Source organism: Gymnoscopelus microlampas, assembly GCF_963454915.1.
Source record: "Gymnoscopelus microlampas genome assembly, chromosome: 21".
Lineage (NCBI taxonomy): Eukaryota > Metazoa > Chordata > Actinopteri > Myctophiformes > Myctophidae > Gymnoscopelus > Gymnoscopelus microlampas.
The window spans coordinates 18,171,928-18,191,338 of NC_139958.1; the positions used below are offsets into that span (position 1 = coordinate 18,171,928).

General features: G+C 41.0%; 1 protein-coding gene across 1 annotated transcript; it reads left to right on the forward strand.

Moving 5' to 3' along the window:
* Positions 1 to 6,757: 6,757 nt before the first annotated feature.
* ak1 (adenylate kinase 1) lies at positions 6,758 to 18,910 on the forward strand. Its single transcript, XM_084046998.1, has 7 exons — positions 6,758 to 6,862; positions 12,730 to 12,767; positions 13,835 to 13,870; positions 16,066 to 16,229; positions 16,823 to 16,939; positions 18,047 to 18,238; positions 18,825 to 18,910. Exons 2-7 carry the CDS (start codon positions 12,761 to 12,763, stop codon positions 18,888 to 18,890), a joined length of 582 nt encoding a protein of 193 aa, XP_083903124.1. The 5' UTR covers positions 6,758 to 6,862; positions 12,730 to 12,760; the 3' UTR covers positions 18,891 to 18,910.
* The last annotated feature ends 501 nt before the right edge of the window (positions 18,911 to 19,411 follow it).

Genomic DNA, 19,411 nt, shown 5'->3' on the forward strand with positions numbered 1-19,411 from the left:
CCTCTTTGAGTGCCACTTTATGCTATGGACTTCCTTTGTAAGTGAAATGGACAGTCGGTGCCTTTTTAATGATCTACATAATCCACACTTTTCTGCTATTGATGGGACAGCAGTACTTTGTCCTACTGAGTAACTACACACTATGGTTTATCCAAAGTGCTTTACAATCTGCATCACATTCTCACACAGTTAGAGGTTCAGTGTATTGCTCAGGGACACTTTGACACATACCCACAGGGAGCCGGGGATTCGAACTGGGAACCTTTTGATTACCAAGCGGCCATTCGGGGGTTTAAATACTTTTCCAAACGAAAATTGCAGATCCACAAGCTCGCAACACGTCAATCATGGTGTGACATGCTGTGAGCTTGTAGATCAAGCTATTTTTGATTTATTGTTTTTGAAAATGTTTGGCAATGTGTGGGTGCGTGTGCACACCGTGCTATAAACAGTAAACGGGAGCTTTACCACGTTGCAGAATGGTCACTCCAGGTCCTGCGTCCTTTAACCTTCCTGGGGTTTGGACCCGGCGGACCAGGTTCAGTGGACACGTAACATCTGCAGTTACAGCATCTGGAGGGATAGAACCAGTGGTGGAAAAAGTAATCAAATTCTTTACTTAAGTAAAAGTACCAATACTGCAATATAAAAAATACTCTGTTACAAGTAAAAGTCCAGAATTCAACTTTTACTTGAGTAAAAGTACAAAAGTATTGGCATCAAAATGTACTTTAAGTACCAAAAGTACAAAATATTTGAAAATAGCAGATCTACAAGCTCACACCGCGTTCACACCGTGAGCTTGTAGATCGGCTATTTTCGAATAGCCTAGGTACAAAGTAGAGCTAAAGTGGTTAATGTATGTTTCATTATATCACAATTTATATCTGCAATGTAACTAGAAACTAAAGTTTTCAAATAAATGTAGTGGAGTAGTACAATATTTGCCTCTGAGATGTAGTGGAGTAAAAGTATTGGAAATACTCAAGTAAAGTATAAATACCTCAAAATTGTACTTAAGTACAGTACTTAAGTAAATGTACTTAGTTACTTTACACCACTGGATAGAACGCACCGCAACAACAGTACCGAACATAAGTGTTCATTTGGAAATTACTTGATGTAACATTTATTCCCTATGGCCAATGTTTGGGTCGCGGACCGTTTTTACGGGTCGCGAGTAAATATATGAAAACAATATTTCAAAAGATTTAAAAACGAGTTTAAACAATTTTTCACCAATTAAAAATCATTCCAACTGTGTGTGTGTGTATATATATATGTATATATATATATATATATATATATATATATATATATATATATATATATATATTAAAAAAAACTCAGACGCCCTGTGATGGCTGAGAGACTAGGGTTTAGTTTAATGAACCTATCCCTTCCTTTTCAGACTCAGACGGTGTGCTTGTCCACGGGACTTGGGCACTCCCTTGCCTAGCAACTTGCTCAGGCGTGCCTCCCAAGCCTCCAGGCAACGCTGTCGGTGCAACTGCCTTCTTTTCAAGTGATTTAAAAAGTCGTGCATTTGTTGTAAAACCAAAGCGAGATGTCCAGCGAACCCAAAATTGCCACAGAATGCATAGATAAGCTCTTTTTAAACTGTCTTGTTTGTTTAGTGAGTAGTGACTTTACAATCGATGCAACTGATGCAACTCTGCTTACATTTTCTATCTAGAGCAGCGGTTCTCAAGTTGGAGTCCGGGGACCCCCAGGTGTCCCCAGCAAAATGTGTTAATATGGTGTCACAATCATTTTAACCACATTTTATACTTTTGCCACTCAAAAATACATACAATACATCCCCTCAAAAATAGCAGATATACAAGCTCACAGCGCGGCACAAAGTGACGCGCTGTGAGCTTGTACATATGCTATTTTTGAATATTGTTGAAAAATATTGAATAATTTTGAATTTTTTAACTGTCTTCTTGGAATCCTTGGCACAAAACGTTTTCAGATGGGGTTCCACGGCCAAATATATATCATTCTGGGGGTCCTTGGCACGAAAAAGAACTCCTGAACTAGAGGATAGGATACTGAATCTAGAATTGATCTCTTGTCTTCTCCCCCCCCCCCCCCCCCCTCAGGATGCCAGTTGATGCAGCCTTTTCCACTTCTTGTTCTTCCATCCAAAGTTGACCATGGCGCAATCTCAATTTGTTGAGTTTTGGTAAGTGCGCATATATGACTGAAAAGACCAATCTGAGCCCAGAATATAATCTGGCACGCTGGACAGCTCAGAGAGGGTGTAGAGCCCTGAGGAGCAGGCAGGCACACAGTTCCTTTCTTGGCTTTGCCCTGCTGCCTCATCAACATTGCACGGGAGCGTCCCCTGCCCTCACAGAGGACTGCTGCACCATCATGGATCTTTCTAATCTCCAGGCGGGTTGGTCTGCAGTGTTTCAGTTCCAAAGTAGCTACACAAGAACAACCACGGCTGTATTTTTTTTGTAGGTTTATTCATTTGTTCTGTGAAATTTTCTAATCTCCAGGCAGGTCGTCCGCAGTGTGTCGGGTCCAAAGTAGGGCTGCATTTTTTTTTAGATTTATTTGTTTTTTCTGTGAAATAAGGACTGTTTGAGGACTATAAACAGTCTTGGAGAAAGGATTTATTTTTTAATTCATACATTTATGTAGATAGGCCTGCTGTATATGCATTTATTTATTTCATTTTCTCCACAATTTAGTCATTGCCAATTCACCCTATGTGTACAGTCCCTGCTACTAACAGCCCCTACTGTTTGGTCTTGAGGTAGACAACCCCATGTCTCCAATGACACACATGGAGTCGTCAGCCGCTGGAGGAGTTTCACAGAGAGGCCGTAATCCATGTGGAGGAACACTGTATCCATCCCAGTCCATCAATATGTCGGACAAATGTGTCCGTGGTAAGACTTGTCCTTGTCCCTGGCAAATAATAGATTATGTTTTTACATAACATAATGTTCTTATTTTGATCACAAGACCCCATTACTGAATGTCAGTCTCCAGGTTTTATTCAGAACATGTATGGCACTGATTCACTATGACACTATGGCACATTAGGAGTTCACTAGTACAGTGGTTTCACAAACTTTTTTTTATTTTCAAGGACCACCATACTGTAACTCTGAGAGTCCCTGGCCTCCCTAGGTTGGCAGAGGGAAGGTAGTGCCCAGGATTACATAGACAATTGGCACTGGGTGTAAAAAATGGGGTTACAAAATCGTGGGATATTTTTTTTTTAGATAACTCTGAGAGTGTACGAATGGAACCAATTGGGTCCATTTGTACACTCAGCGTTACAGACCTGCAATGGTCATTCAGGGCTAGCTCTTTATGTGTTTCTGGTAATATTTTTGTCCCCTCATTTTCATGTCCATGGCAAAAATAGAATTCTGACAAGAATGTCCACCACAAGACAGCATGGCGATGACCCCTGACACTTTTCTGGCCCCTGCTGGACAGGCACCCCGACCAACCTGTAGGAGTCACGGTATGTGACACACGCACGCGCACACGCACACGTGCACACACACACGCACAATCTGTGCATTTATAGATCGGTAGATACAGAAGCAGAACACATTGCTTTCAAATATTAAATACCTCAAAACTGTTTTTTGTTTGTTATAAAAACATCAAAGATTTTAATAGTTCCATGAAAATAAATGTAGAATAATCCATTATTATGATGTAACGGTGGCGTTTGTATTGGCATGTTACCTGCACATGTGGCCTTCTAGCGCCCTCCTGTATCTTATTTTCAGAATGTTTCAGCATATTTAGTCATAAGTACAAATATATGCAATTCTAAGAACTACAGCTGTGACCTACACTGTTGAAATCAGGGGACTTTGCACATGTCACATGAGAGTGTTTAGAGAGTTGATTGTTTAGATCAGATAATCAATCTGTCACATGACTAATCAACAGAAGGTAAACCCATATAAATAGAGTGGATGCTCACTGATCAGTGCAAAGTGTCCTGCAGGCATCAGTGTTCCATTGCGAGCTCAGAGACTGACTGTAAGAATTGAGTGTTTACATGACGATACATGTATGTATTTCTGACATGTTTTACAGTTTTGTGTGTATGTTGCATGTCAGTAATTTGTTGTTGTTTGTGTTTCCTTTCCTGTGTTTATAACCTACTGGCCTATAATAAGTGTATAATTAGAGATCTAATTAGTTGCATTTGTGACGCCCTCCCACTCTGTCTACCAGTGCTAGTCTGTTGTGGATGCAGGTACCCTCTCTCCTCAGGTTGTTTGTTAATCTGCCTTGGTTTACACCGTGCAACATTCACACTGCACATACACTCGCACCCATACACTGCCTACACTGTGTCACACTGATGGTCATTCATATTTACTGACATGTTATGTTTGCAGTTGTTTATTTAGTTTTAAAATGAAGACATTTTATATACTTTTAACTGTGCCTGTGTCTCCCTTTTGCTGCAACCCTGAGTCAGGTTGTAACAAATGGGGGCTCGTCTAACTTGGTAGGACAAAATGTATCCGTAGAATGCTTTAAAACTGGTCGTTAGCACTTTGGCCATCTTCCTTTAATGGACGTTGGGCCCTTCAGGGGCAGTGTTCTCCAGTGGTGAGCACTAGTGCTGAGTACTAATGCTACCTGTGTGCTAAAATGATGGGAGATACAGGTGCAGGTTAGACATTTTCAGTATGTAACTTTGGTAAAGTTAAACATTGTCTGGTTTGGCTATTGGTTGAGTTTGTTCTAATTTTGAGAAAATGTGTTTTTATAGTTTGGTGAAGAGAGAGGAGCTTGTCTCCCTGGTCTGGTGGTACAAGGCAGTGTGGAGCTATTCCCCTTATAGGTTGAAGAAATGTGTCCTCGACTTGTTTGTTTATTATTTTGGTAAACTATTTGTTATTTTTGTGTCTTCCTTGCGGCCCTGGGGGCACATTGAGAGGGTTGCCATTTCATGGTTGCCCAATCTACACATCGGGCTCAAGTGCGTAAATACCTCCCGCCAGTAGGACACATGAAGACTAGGGTGAGTTAGCCAGGCTCTGTCTCTGTCATTGAGTCTGTATCCTTGTATGTACCGGGGAGGGAGCAAGGGTGGTACTCCTAGTAACCTTTGCTGTCGTTGTTACAGTAGCAGTATGGGGTGAAGGTTTGCTTTTGGTGAAATAAGAAGCTGAATTCCTTTTTGGTTGCTATGGACAGGTAAATCAAGTTTTTTTTTTTTTAATCGGAAGTTATTGTTGGTGTGGAGGACATGTAGGGCCCTTAGGAGTTGAGGGTTGTATGAGGGAGTATCAACGAACATGTCAATTGGTAAAAGACTTGATACATTGTACGGAGGTGCAGTACATTTGGGCTCACATTGCTTGTGTGACTGGCTAGATAATTGTACAGTAACAGTGTTGACTTAACATAGGATTGTAACAGGGGTGACACTATCCTGTTGTCAACCCTGTTACTGAGGAGTCAGCCCAGTTACTAAAAATCAAACACTGAAAATGGAAAATGGCACTTTTCGTAGAATGACTCGCATAGTAATGTAAACAACACAGCTGCAGCTAATCAAAATGTCTGTTAGATTTTAGGTGTGTCAATACTGTCTATCATGCTTGGCTCTGGACACACCTCAATCTCACACTCATTATCAATTTGTCTGGTGTTGCTTACGAATCTGCCATGTTTTTAATCTGCTGTCGTTTTTTAACCTGAACTGGAAAACAAACTGGGGTGTCATGCCCCTTCAAGGGGGTCCAGCCCGTGCCCAGGGGCCCATTGTTTCATACGTACTGTGGTGTTGCTCAATAAGTAATATGTACCTAGTAATAACTTTTCACTATCCTTTTATTTTGATATTTTTGCATTTATTTCCTAGTAGGTTTCCATGTATTTAGTAGATCATGCATTTCTTTTATGGATACTCGCCTATTAACTATAATTTATTCCATTTACATTCATTGTAAATACCTGGAAATAAAAGGGCTTCATGACCCCAGTCAAGTAGATAGGCTTTAAGTGGTTAATGGGCTAAACCATCTAAAGTACAATGTGTAAATTGCTTAGCCTTCATGTCTGACATTTTTGCACAGTTCATATTTATATAACCGTATACCCAATAACGGAGTAAATTAATATTAGTTGAACCACATTGCAATCTGCTATTTGCTGATAAGCCTAACACCCCCCCACACACACACCCTTTCCCCTTCTTACAGACTTCCCCTTCTTACAGACTTCCTCATTAGGGGACAAACGCAAACATAGACTCAACAATTACATAACCGCTCCCAAGAGTAAGTGAGGCGCAAAATTGAAGATGAAATACAAACTGGTGGACCTAAATTATATTCACTCAAAGAACACCAAGCAATCTAGCAGTATGCAGTGGGCATACTTACAGTATATATACAGGGTATAAAGCTTTTTGAAGCAAATGGCAGCAATCTTTTGCAGTCACTTTTGGGAGAATTAGCAGCATTTTTTTCTCAATACTATTTAAATAGTACAAAGCCTCAGATTTAAAATGTGTTTAAGGTAGCATCTCTGTTTATATGTGCAGTAGGTATAGAGGTCTACTCAGTACAGTAGACCTCCCACCCTTTGTCTCTCCCATTACCATCTCCATTACAACTCCCCCCCCCCCCCCCCCTCCTCCTCCCTCTCTCTCCAGTCTCCTCATTTCTTTACTCATGATCCTTCCCTACCCAGAATGCAACGCAGGCTGAGCAGGGCTGAGCTGAGCTATAAAAAGGCTCAGGATGGGGGAGGGAGGGCCAATGTGCAGCAGTAACTGCTCAGACGCACTGAGAACCAGAGGGACGACAGCCCCCTGCGCTGGGATCTAGAGCCGCAACGCGTAAGAGAGGTCAGTACAGAGGACAAAGGCACCATAGAGGAGGATCAGGCAGGGAAATGGCAGCGGGCAAGGTCTATTTGGGAATGACAAATAAGCAGATCTGACGGGGAGAGAGAGAGAGAGCGAGCTTGAGAAAGTGGGTAGGGCTGTTTGACAGGATGGGCGAGAGGAGAGACAGCAAGTGGAGAGAGACTGGCGTGAGTGAAGAGTGGCACCTGTTCATCTGTTGAGGTTCCACTCACCTGATCATGCTGCTCTCTAGTATCCACTCGATCTGTCATCTGACAGATGATCTGCTTGTCTGATGCAAAGCGTTGGAAGGAGCTGTTTTGGGATGGTTGGTAGACATTGTTTCACTGAATGGACATTTTGTCTACAGTGTTCAGATGCTGGCACATGCAGGCTAAGCTTGAGCAAGTCGCTATGGAAGGAAGAATGCCATTCAGAGTGCCATCCACAGAGACGGAACACAAATCATGTGTTATAATTAACTCTGAGATTGTACAAATGTCCCCTTACGGGTCCATTTGGTAACATTTGTACACTCTGAACACTGCAGATTTTGCAGTGTAAGCTTGAGCAAGTCACTGAGGAAAGAATAATGCCATTCAGAGTGCCATCGAAGAGGGGAATTTGACTAACTCGAGTAACTGGATATTATAATCATGTTTGCTCTGACAGCAGTCATTATGTTCAAGCATGCACCTCTGCCAGTTCATTGCCTTGTACCATCCAGTGCCGTTTTAAAATGTCAGAGCGGTGTTCATTCACAAACAGGCTTGCTGCTGCCTTTGACTCATCATCATGCATGTCGATAGTGCATGTGTCCTCTCCAAGCCTTCTAAGCTCAGAGCCCAAGCACACAACGCTCATTATGAACTGCCACACATTTGATTCAACAATACATTCCCTGCTAAACAGTGCATCTCTCTCACTAACAGCAATCCCTCACTCTCCTGACGTCAAAGAGGTCTCCTGTTCTCCCTTAAAGAGACAGTACGTACATATTAAAGGCACTGTATGCAATGTCCTATGGTAGTTACTGGTTAATGGGCAGTGACATACTGTCATAGGTGGCAGTGGATTGAATTATGTGGTTTTGAGGGGGGTGGGGAAGAGGCTCAGAGTGCAAGACCCCCCATCCTGGAACATTTTTCGAGAATGGTTGATATGTTATCCTGGGAACAGCTGCAGACTGACAGTCTTATTATAGCTATAGACTGCAATTTTAAAAGGAGTAATAACATGGGAGAGGGTGCTCGGGTGGCACGGGTAAGGTTCCTGCCCTCCACATGCAGAGACTAGGGGGTTTGAATCCTTCGCGGTACCTCCGGCTTGGCCGGGCGACCATACGAACACAATTTGCTGTTGCTGCTGCACTAGCAACTCCTACAGGTTGGTGAGGGCGCCTGTTCAGTGAGGTGTGGAAATATAGGACGGAAAGTGTGTACCTCTGTCCTCCTAGTGAAACTCCTCACTGTCAGGGCGAAAGAAATGACGTTGGTGACACACATTATCGGAGGAGACACGTGGTTGTCTGTGCTCTCCCTCATGAATAGTTAACGCCGGTCTCGTGCCCCCCAAAAATAACTGATCTACAAGCTCACAACACATCCTGCTGCAAAGTGTTCTGAGCTTCTAGATGTCAAAAATAGGCGAGGGGGAATAATAGGGAACGTCAATGCATAACACATTTATTAATCAATATATTAGTTCAATATAGAGTTGCAAAGCATGTGAGCAAATGGATTTGTTTGCAGAGTTGCCATTGGTACCAAAACACTAATGCTTGTACTGCACACTGCAGTGAATGCCCATGTATTATTTACCTAATGAGTTGTATATTTATTAAGGGAAACACTGACTACGCTTTGGTCACAATTTATCACCCAATATTTTTGTATTTAATAATCACCTAGTGCAGTTCACATTATCAGAGTACTTGGAGGCCAGTCTGGACAAGAGCCATGTGGGACTCCATATTTGGGATCTTCTGTGCTGTCATTTGCAGGCGATCGCCAGTACTCCTTCAGGGCATGACACCTGTTATGGATGACGCCTGTTATCTCCATATTTGGGCATAGAGAGAGACGGACAGATACCTGGAATGTATAGATTGGTTGATGGATGAGAACAGACTTTCTGCTGTGCTCCAGTGAAACCACTTCAAATTCTCCATAACTGCACATACTGTACAGTACAGTAGTATGTTGTGGAATTCTAAACTTTAAATAATTCACACAGAGTTGTACAAAGTTGTACTTGCACATCATTACTACTACATGGGACAGCTTCATACATTAAACATGCACATTTTTATTTAATGCCTCCAACTTACATGAAGTGACAGTTGAAAACTTCCTAATAGTATGCCCAGCTGCTGGGTAGTGCCCAGCTCACACCCCTTAAGGGACAGAACATGTTTGTCATGACAAGGAAGCAGAAGACCGTTAGATGACCATCTCTATAATTGGCCAGGGTGGCATTCCAAAGAGGCTCAGTGCTGACACAGCCCTCCTAGTGACATTTACAAAGACCACGAGGTTAACGGCCCCTTTCAATAGAAATCAGCCACCTGAGAAGCAACAAATGCCACATGGCTGATGGTGAATGAATACTAGGGCACACAGAGAATGATGGGATATGCAGTATTTTAGTCCGTAGGAATTGCAACTTTGGCATAAGCTGCCTCTATCGATCATCACCTCTGGGAACACACGTCCTAACACTTGATCTCTTAAAGCACATTAGTGGTACATTAGTAGCTTGTGAATGATTTGAATAGTTTTGCATGCCATTCACATATCCCTTATGTATGGTTGAAATGTTAGCCCATCTTTGTCACCTTTCTAACACTCCCTTTTTATTCAATGGATGGAATATGCTTTATCACGACCCGAGGTATGTGCATTGTGCACCATTGCACTTGAATGTGTTTGCACTGTAGATATGCGCCAGTGAACAAACAGGCCTGTAGTCACTTGCCCGAATTCAATACGCTGTTTTTGTTTGACATTTTAGCACTAGCAGAACTTGACCCGGCTGTGCTGTAGCTGTTGTCAAGTAGTTGTAGTTATGTGTGTGTGACGTGTGTGTATACTGTGTATATACACCGGTATATAATGTATATATATACGTTTTTATTCTCATACAGAATGGCTGCAGAAATAATCAGGATATGAGAGTGTGGTCTAGCCAACACCAACTCGGGACTCCTGAATCGCTGCTCTCCTATCTAACATCAGGGTCTTGAGCTCTACTACAGTGTTGTTAGCTAAGATGTCGCGCCGCAGTGCATCTACATAGGTGGTGCACTTCTTGTCTTTCCTGGTTGATCAGGATACGAAGATGATTCATAACTCACTTTAAATATTCCTTATGAAAAAAAAAATCCCTGACGAAGCAAATATTTGGTTCTGACGCGTTGTGGCAAAGAGATTTGTTGTAGAGGGGGTAAAAGGTGGGGACCAAGACCCTTGGGGGGGACCCCGGGTGGGGGTTGTGGCCTGGGGGTATGTTGGTATGGGGGTGGAGGGTTACACTGGTATGGGGGGGGGGGGGGGTCTGCTTCTGGGGGTCCCTGGAACAAAATGTTTTCAGATGGGGGTTGGTGGCCAAATACATATCATTTTGGGGGTCCTTGGCATGAAACATTTTGAGAACCACTGATATAATAACATACGTTTTTCAGTTAGGATTTAGAAGACATTTTTTGAATCGGCCCCAGGTTTAAATGGGTTGAGACTGTTTGTGTGGCCAGACTAAATGTTCTTTTAAGTGATGAACCACACGCCCCTTTCTCACTGGAGATCATGTTAGGACACTAAACCCACTGCCTGATTTATACTCCGCCGTACGATGGCGTCACACGTCCAAAATAGCCGAACTACAAGCTCACATGTGAGCACCGAAGTGTGAGCTTGTCAAGTGTAACTAGTTTTAACCAGTTGTCAAGTAACCAGAGAAAGTAACTTTCTCTCTGTAACCATTAATCATGTGCCATAGAAGTCAGGATCAGATGGCAGCATGTGTAGAGGGACTCCACGTGCGCTCTAGCCAACATTTGTTTGCATAAAATTAAAATATATCTATCATATCATGCATGCATGCATGCATGAACGTATAAAATGCACGTATGCATGTTGCATGCAACAAATTTACCATACAAAAATTGCAGTATTCACAGTGACATGGTTTCATTGTGAGCCACTCCACTGTCATTTTCTGTAGAAAGATTGGAGACCATAATGTGTGAAATATTGAGATGTATTTCCTCTGGTTATGATTGTGTACATCAATGCATAAAAGCCATAGAGTGATTATATAATTTGACTTATTTTTGAGCTGCTATATTCAGCATAATATCTCCAAGATTCAATGCATGTCATTGCTAAGTGCATCATTGATACAGTTAAGCAGGATTGTGTATTAAAGGAGGTGTAGGTACTGTTTATGTAAAACAGTTAAAAGGTTAAAGCTCTATATTCTGATAGCAGACATCTCCTGATTGCATTTGTAGCCTGGCATAACCAGACTAATATACTGCCAGAGCAAATTTCCATTTGTTCTGGCAGATTCATCTGCTTTCCATGCTATACTATTAGTATCCGGACCTGTATTTTCTGTTATCTAAAGATCTGTAGAGACAGGGAGACATCTGTTACTGAAGAAAAAAAACAAAAAAACACTGTCTATAGCAATGATGGCTCTAGGTAAATAGAGCTATTTAACGCTATCACTTACACACCCTTAAAGTTAAATTATATATACATATTTTGCCTGTTGAATCTGTTATTAAAGAAGCATTCTCTCAGTCACACTTCAAAGTCATCTGATGCAGGCACACAACTGCTTGAGCCTGGGTATCTGTTTACACATGCCATTCAAACTGATACTGTTGGCATTCTGCCTTCACTCTACGTGTGCCAGAGCAGAGTAGCAGAGTCAACCGGCAACTCCTCTTATACAGATATAGATATTACTATCAGTGTCAACCTATAGCTTTCTATGTTCATTCAGGTTTCCAGTATATAGCATCATTCAGTTTTTGCCATTTGTATGCAATATTTCTGAGATAGGAGAGTGTCTGAGAGAGCCGGGAAACCAAAGGCAGAGAGAAGAGAGACATGGGAGACTATTCATGATTGTTTTACCAGTCTGATGCCTCTCAAAACATATTTGAAACACCTCAAAATCCCATGAAACTTACCACAATTAATCAAAATTCTATTCTGATGTTGGTGTCCTCACTTAGATTTTGTAATTTAGGTCCATTGTGCTATAAGTTTACCCCCCAGTCCCATACATTCATATGGGACTAAGCAATTGCAAAATCAGAATAGCTTTTTGATGAAGTGTGGTAAGTTTCTCGCGATTTCGAAGTTAAAGCTTGAGCTTTACTTCATTGGGTGCCGAAAATAGCTGATCTACAAGTTTGCGTGAGCTACATAGATTTGTAGCATGTGACACCGCTTTACGATGAATTATAAATGAAACATAATGCCACACATATTGCATTTGGGCCAGTGTTTATTAGTTTGAAAACTGTAGACATGCAGAGAACATGCAGAGAACCGCACATATAATAATAATGATAATCCAATAACTATAGTGCATTTTCTCACATCAGCCACCCTAATAAGAGTTAATAATATTTGTTGAAAGAGGAATCTATTAGTCTTGTGAATGATTTGGTTTGTTATATACAAAAAGTGCAATACATTTGTATAGCAACAGGTGCAACCAATTGTAGTAGCTTAGGGTAGAACTAAGTCCATGATTAGTGTGTAATACCCAATTACTATAATGGTTTGCCCCCATGAAAATATGTGGTGCTGTGGACTGACTTTTTTCTCTTTGTATCATCTTACTTTCAGTTGAAAGGAAACCTCCAACTAAGACATCAAAATGGGAGGTATGGTATATCACTGTGCATGATTACAAATGAACATGTTACTTTCAAGTCAAATCTGCACATCATCACACTGCCTTATACTGCCCTCTTTTGGTGACTTTTCAGAAGACCATTGAGGTTTATGCTTATTGTATGTTACACAACTTTAATATTGAGTATTTATGGTCTTTGTTTTTCACTTGCAAAGTATCAATAAGATGTTACATGTTACAAATGCACTTTTGCTCAAAAGCAAAATATTTATAAGAACTACAATTGTTAAACACATAAAAAAAATACACACAGAAATGTTGTCAAACCTTTTCCACAAATGTGCAAAGTGGCAATGCAAACCAACCTTTGATGACTGCTCAACGTGATGTTATTCTTTATCTGACAACATAACAATCTGACAACATAACAATAGGGGTGGCAACGGCTGCCATAGTAACACTATGTTTGTGTGACTATTACGTGTGACAGACATGCATTAGTGCAGCCTGTGTCCTTGACCTAAAAGTATGTGAAATGGATTCTCTACTACAGATGTATGCATTTGCTTTACAGCAGATACATACGTTCACTCCAACTCTCAACATGGTCTGTGCCACGGGGCAACCCATGCCCTATATACACACACATACATACACACATCTGACTGCATTGAAAGTTATGCAAGGACTAATGGTTTTAAACTTGTGTATTGATAATGAAATGATCACTGATTGTTTGCTGGTTGGATCAAGGTTTAGCCTGAAGAGAGCTCTTAGTTGGGTCTTGTTTATACGTGTTGGCCTTAAGTGCTTATTTATTGTTCTCATTGCTCTATTTTTGACTTTTAGCCAGGCCTGTATTATTGTTGCTAAATGTATATATTCTTGCACTGGAGTTAGATGAAGGAGTTGGGCGAAATAAAAAAAAACAAAATGCATCTCTGACTGTCTTTGGAGCCTTGGCCGTTCAAGCCTTTTCACAGACTGTAGTCAAACTATTTGGTCACAAAACTAAGCATTCAGCTGGACTATACATCAGTTTTACAAGCAAAATCTTGGAACTGTATTAATTCCTGGATTCACTGTTTATTTCAGACAAACTCAAGGACGCCAAGATCATCTTTGTTGTAGGTGAGTATTTAGCCTTTTCTCAATAAATGGTGAAACACAGTTTAAGATATGCCATCACTTATCAGTTCACTTCAGCTCACATTGCACCAGCCAATAACAGATTTACAAGTGACAATCTATGCGAAGCCATTGGGACCTCAATTCTACATCACAATTCGATTCATACTGTATGATCAATAGCACAATGGTTACTCTAAATACTCATTGTATCTCTCATATGAGTTCTCTGAAGTAGCCCGACATGATGTTTTCTATTTTATTTTTATGGTTTGTTAAACTGTGATATTCTTATATCCCTGCTACTAGTCTCTATAAACTATAACCATTTTAGTATATACTTATCATGCTGTACACCTATCAGTCATATTTTCAAGGGGTTTGGTATGTCAGCCTCATTAAAATATCACCCATCTTTGATTGAATACTTTATTGATGACTTTTAAGGCTACATACAGTACAACGAGTTAAAAACACGGCAAATGGATTTCACGAAAAAGCCAAAGGCTTGTTTCCATTAAACATTCAACACTCAAACAACCAGGCAAAACAACAATGTAACAAAAACAACTACACAAAAATATAGCGTTTAAATTCATGATAAAAACATAGAAGGAGGTGGGGGGCCCGGGGGTACGACACATGGGCCATGTCACTCACAAGGAGTGAGCCGTTTATAACCCTGGGGGAAGGCCAGTCGGGGAACAAATTTATCTTAAATCCAATTTGAATGTTTGTGGAATGTGGAACCATTATTTTAGGTCAGCTTTAAACTTTAATGGGGAAGTTGAAACTTTCAGGGCTGTTGGTAGAGCATACCACTGTGTTGAGGCTGCGTAATAGAACACATTCTTGCCCTTTAGTGACTTGAACTTGGGGGGGACGAGGTCAGAGGAACTCCTTCTGGTGGAGTTTCTATATGAGCATCCCCTACTTTGGAGAAGTAGTTCAACCAGTACTTTCCAAGTAAACAAAACAACACAAAAAAGTTAGGCAGAGGTGGGCAGTAATTAGTCACTGTTTTGAATACATTTAGAATAAATTGTGCTTGTAAGTGTTTTATTGCAGCACACTTTTACTCAAGTATATTTGAAGAAAGAAACATTCCCTCAGGGAGACATCGGACAATTTCTGTTAATTACTATTGGACTAGCACTTATGTGATTTCAGATTATTTAAACAATAAATCAGATCACATAACACATAGATGAGTAGTCTTTTCACTAGATTCTTTCTCTTACTCAAGTAATTATTTAAATTACTACGTTTTAATTCAAAGTATCAATACTTTTACTTGAGTACAGTTTTATTTTGGCTACTCTACCCACCTCTCCACAGTTGTAGGTGGCGATAATTGATGGAACTTTGTAGGGGAATACAGGGGGTTCCATAGAACATTCAGTGCATGCCCTATGCAGCCAGGACCGACCCCCATAGGAGGTTAGTTAGATCCATAATCATTGGTTCTCAAAGTGGGGTCCGGGGACCCCCAGGGGTACTTGAGGGGGTTCCAGGGGGTCCCCAGCCAAATTAATAGTTAGGAACCAAATTGATCCTTATGTGTCTGTAACTCTGAGAGTGTACAAATGGAACCAAATGGACCCTAACGGGTCCATTTGGTTCCATTTGTACACTCTCAGAGTTAAATGAACATTGATTTTACAATACTAGACCATACCCGGTCGACGCATCCGTGGGGGGATATGCGCACATGATCTGGCAACCCGGGAGGCGACATTGTTTGACACATAAACGCTAATAAGAAGCTGAGATTTGATGAAATTGAAAAACGGGCTTCACAGTTAAGTTCAGATGGTAATGGTCAATGGCTGTGTGCAAAATCAGAGCAATTGCTCCAGCCACTGAGGAGAACCGGGTAGCTTCACCACTACATTCACCACTACAGACAAACGGACAGAGGTTACTCAAATTATAGGAGGATGAATTGGGGCCCCAGAGATAGAAATGCCATAAAATAGGGGTCCGTAGCCTAATGCATGCCAAACTGGTGGTCCTTCAATTAAAACGGTTGAGAATTGACTGCTAGAGCTGTAAAAAATCATCTCTTATGGGGGGGTCCGTGGCATATCTTTTCAAATGGGGGTCCGTGGGCTAATAAGTGTCAATTTGGGGGTCCTTGACATGACAAAGTTTGAGAACCACTGCCATACATTAAAGAATCCTTGTGTCCGTTTCAGGTGGACCTGGCTCTGGGAAGGGCACCCAGTGCGAGAAGGTGGTGGCCAAGTATGGCTACACCCACCTGTCCTCTGGGGATCTGCTGCGTTTGGAGGTGGCTTCTGGCTCGGACAGAGGCAAGAAGCTCCAGGACATCATGCAGAAGGGAGAGCTTGTTCCTCTGGTAAAAACCCTAGGAATTACGTTACATCAATCTGTGTTAAATATTACATTCTAAACCTGTGTACGCATAATTCCTACAATGAATGTTTTAAGCATTACACCACCCTAGAGAGTGTGATACAGAATTCATACAGTTTTAGAAAAGCTCACCAGGCCAGCCCTCATTTATCATGTTGTATAGGAAATGCATTTGTACAAAAAGGTCATTTATAAAGCAGAAACGCACACAGCTGCAAATGACACTGTAATGAATACGTGTTTAGTATGCATGTTTCAAAACTTTTCTTAATAACACACACAGTAAGCCTCATTTTATACTTTGCCGTACAACGGTGCTGCATGAAATTAGCCAGCCTACAAGCTCACAATGCATCGCAATGCGATGCATTGTGAGCTTGTAGATTTGCTATTTTTGGAAAGAAATAAAAATAATATTATTTTAAAATAATTTGAATTTCTGATTTTCTTTGCTTATCAAGACATACGCAAAATAGGGACAGCAGATTATGTGATTAGGTTACGTTATGTTTGCTCTCAGTATTTCCACATGTTTACAGTGGATTGAACAGCAGAATGATGTGGCTCTGCTTTCAGGACACAGTCTTGGACATGATCAAGGACGCCATGATTGCCAAGGCTGACGTGTCCAAGGGCTACCTCATCGATGGCTACCCACGTGAGGTGGTGCAAGGCGAGGAGTTCGAGAAGAAGGTAGGAAACAGAATGCCCGGCCCCAATAGGGATGAGGGGCATTGGGCGTAATTGGATCAACGTCAGAAGTCACAAAAAGTGATCCAATTCTATTACATCCATAACTTTTGTCAAAAACAGCAATTTACTCTTTCTTATTCTCTTGATTCTGGATTTCTACAAGAACAAAATGTTCTTTCTATATTTGACTTACAATATAATCCTTCCCATATTCTCATGGAGCCAGATGATCAGATATCTCTGCCTACTGATATGTCTGGGGACATCTAAATTCAATGTAGGGAACAGCAGAGAAAACCAGGGCTAACAAATCCACGCCGAAACCATCCCAATATGAAGGACTGGTCTAAATTCTTTGCATTTGGTTCTGCAAAGGTGACATTTAAAACCTTGAATCTTTCCCCCGTTTTCTCACGTCTCTCTATCTCTCTTTCTACCTTAGTTTCCTGTCTCTCTAAATTGACCTATCTGAAATAAAGCATGAAATGCTACAGAAAGAAAAAGATTAAAGATAGGAAGTCTCATATCATCTTTCATTTGACAACATGACCTTTGACATGCCCAGAAGAGCTGTTTGTTTTTGAAGCGGGGGTGGTTGTTCTGCTTGGCACGTACCACTTGATTATTCTTGGTATATCGCATATCACACGTTTTGAATAAACAATGCATTTACCCTAACCTTTATGCACTCATAGATTCTGCCTCAGTGGAGTATGGCTATTTTTCAGATTTATTTCAACCTTTCATCTTTTTTAGTTTTATGGTAAAAACTAAAACTAAAAAACAACAACCTATAGTTCCTTGTTTTTTCACAATTTCATGTTCGCCTACTTGCGGCACATTTTATCAGTCCCTGTCACTAAAGTATACATGACAATGAATCCGCTCCGCCTTTCAAAACAATGAAACGTTATTTGTTTATTTAAAAGGATCCCAATTAGCTGCCGTCTTCCTGGGGTCCTAAGACAATAATGTACATTAATGATAAGAAAAACATTACATTCACAATGTATAATATCTTGAAAAGCATTTCACAAGTAATTTATCACATAAGAAAATATTATACAAAAAAAAAAAGAGTCAAATCACAATTGTCTTCTTCCGCAGATTGGCAAACCCTGCCTACTGCTGTACATTGACGCTAAAGCCGAGACCATGGTCAAGAGGCTGATGAAGCGCGGCGAGACCAGCGGCCGCGCCGACGACAACGAGGAAACCATCAAGAAGCGTCTGGATCTTTACTACAAAGCCACAGAGCCAGTCATCGCCTTCTACGAGGGCCGAGGCATTGTCAGAAAGGTGAGCATGTAGACCAGGGCTGAAACTATCCATTAACTTCTTTGCGATTATTCTATAACCAGCTTACAGTGTGTTGCGGTGAGTTGTGAGCTTGCAGATCTGCTATTTTCGCAATTTCTTAAAATTAATTGTTTTATTAAATCAAATTCGTTTGATTATCTTTTGCACGCCTAGTCCATGACCATGTGAACGGTGTGTAATCATAGCTATAGAGAGTTTGTTCAGTAACAGGGCCCTACCAGTCTCTCCAGCTCGGTAAACGATAAAATACATTTTCAGTTCGGGATACCAATTCCATCCCGACAGGAGAGAGAACTCCTACAGGATAAACAAGTGAAACTTGAAGTGATGAAACAAAAACGAATAAAAAGACAAAATTGGAACCAGAACACTATAAAATTGTAGCCGATAACAAGCTGTTAACAAGAGCTTGTGATTAAATAATAGCTACACTGGATATACACTGGATATAGTGGAACACAGGTTCTTTTTCCCATTTCCTGAAAAGTAATGGTTTTGGCCATACAAGGTTTCTGCCGATGATAGTACTCTGTAATAACCAATGTCTATTTCTTTCTCACTTTAGATCGACTCTGAGCTTCCACCGGATGAGGTCTTCGGCCATGTTTCCAAAGCTATCGATGCTCTGTAGTAAAAAACAACTTTAATAGATCAACCTTGTCGTTGTTTTCTTCTCAGTGTGGGTTCTACATCACTTGAGGAAAAACAAACAACTGCTCATTCACCGTGGTTCATTATGAAAGAACATTAAGGAACACATGATGCCTTAATTGTGCACACATCCATCAAAAACAATAGCTGTCAAATACATTTATATATTTATATTTTTTTCTACAATTTCTGTGACCTGTGAGAGTGTGTGCGTGTGATCTACTAGAACAGTGGATCTCAACGTTCTCTGGATCAGGGCCCACTTGAAAATGTTCAAAGTGTTTGTGGCCCACCCATCTGACCACTTAATATCTTCGTGTTTTGCCAGTTATTTAGGGGCCCACTTGCAATACCCTCCCAGCCCACAGTTTGAGAACCACTGTACTAGCATTGTGAACACACACACACACACACACACACACACACACACACACACACACACACACACACACACACACACACACACACACACACACACCCCTACACTCATACAGGCACGTT

Coding starts and splice junctions, on each gene's coding strand:
- ak1 (XM_084046998.1), top strand. Junction 13,871..16,065: donor CAAGATCATCTTTGTTGTAG/GTGAGTATTTAG, acceptor TGTCCGTTTCAG/GTGGACCTGGCTCTGGGAAG. Junction 16,230..16,822: donor AGGGAGAGCTTGTTCCTCTG/GTAAAAACCCTA, acceptor CTCTGCTTTCAG/GACACAGTCTTGGACATGAT.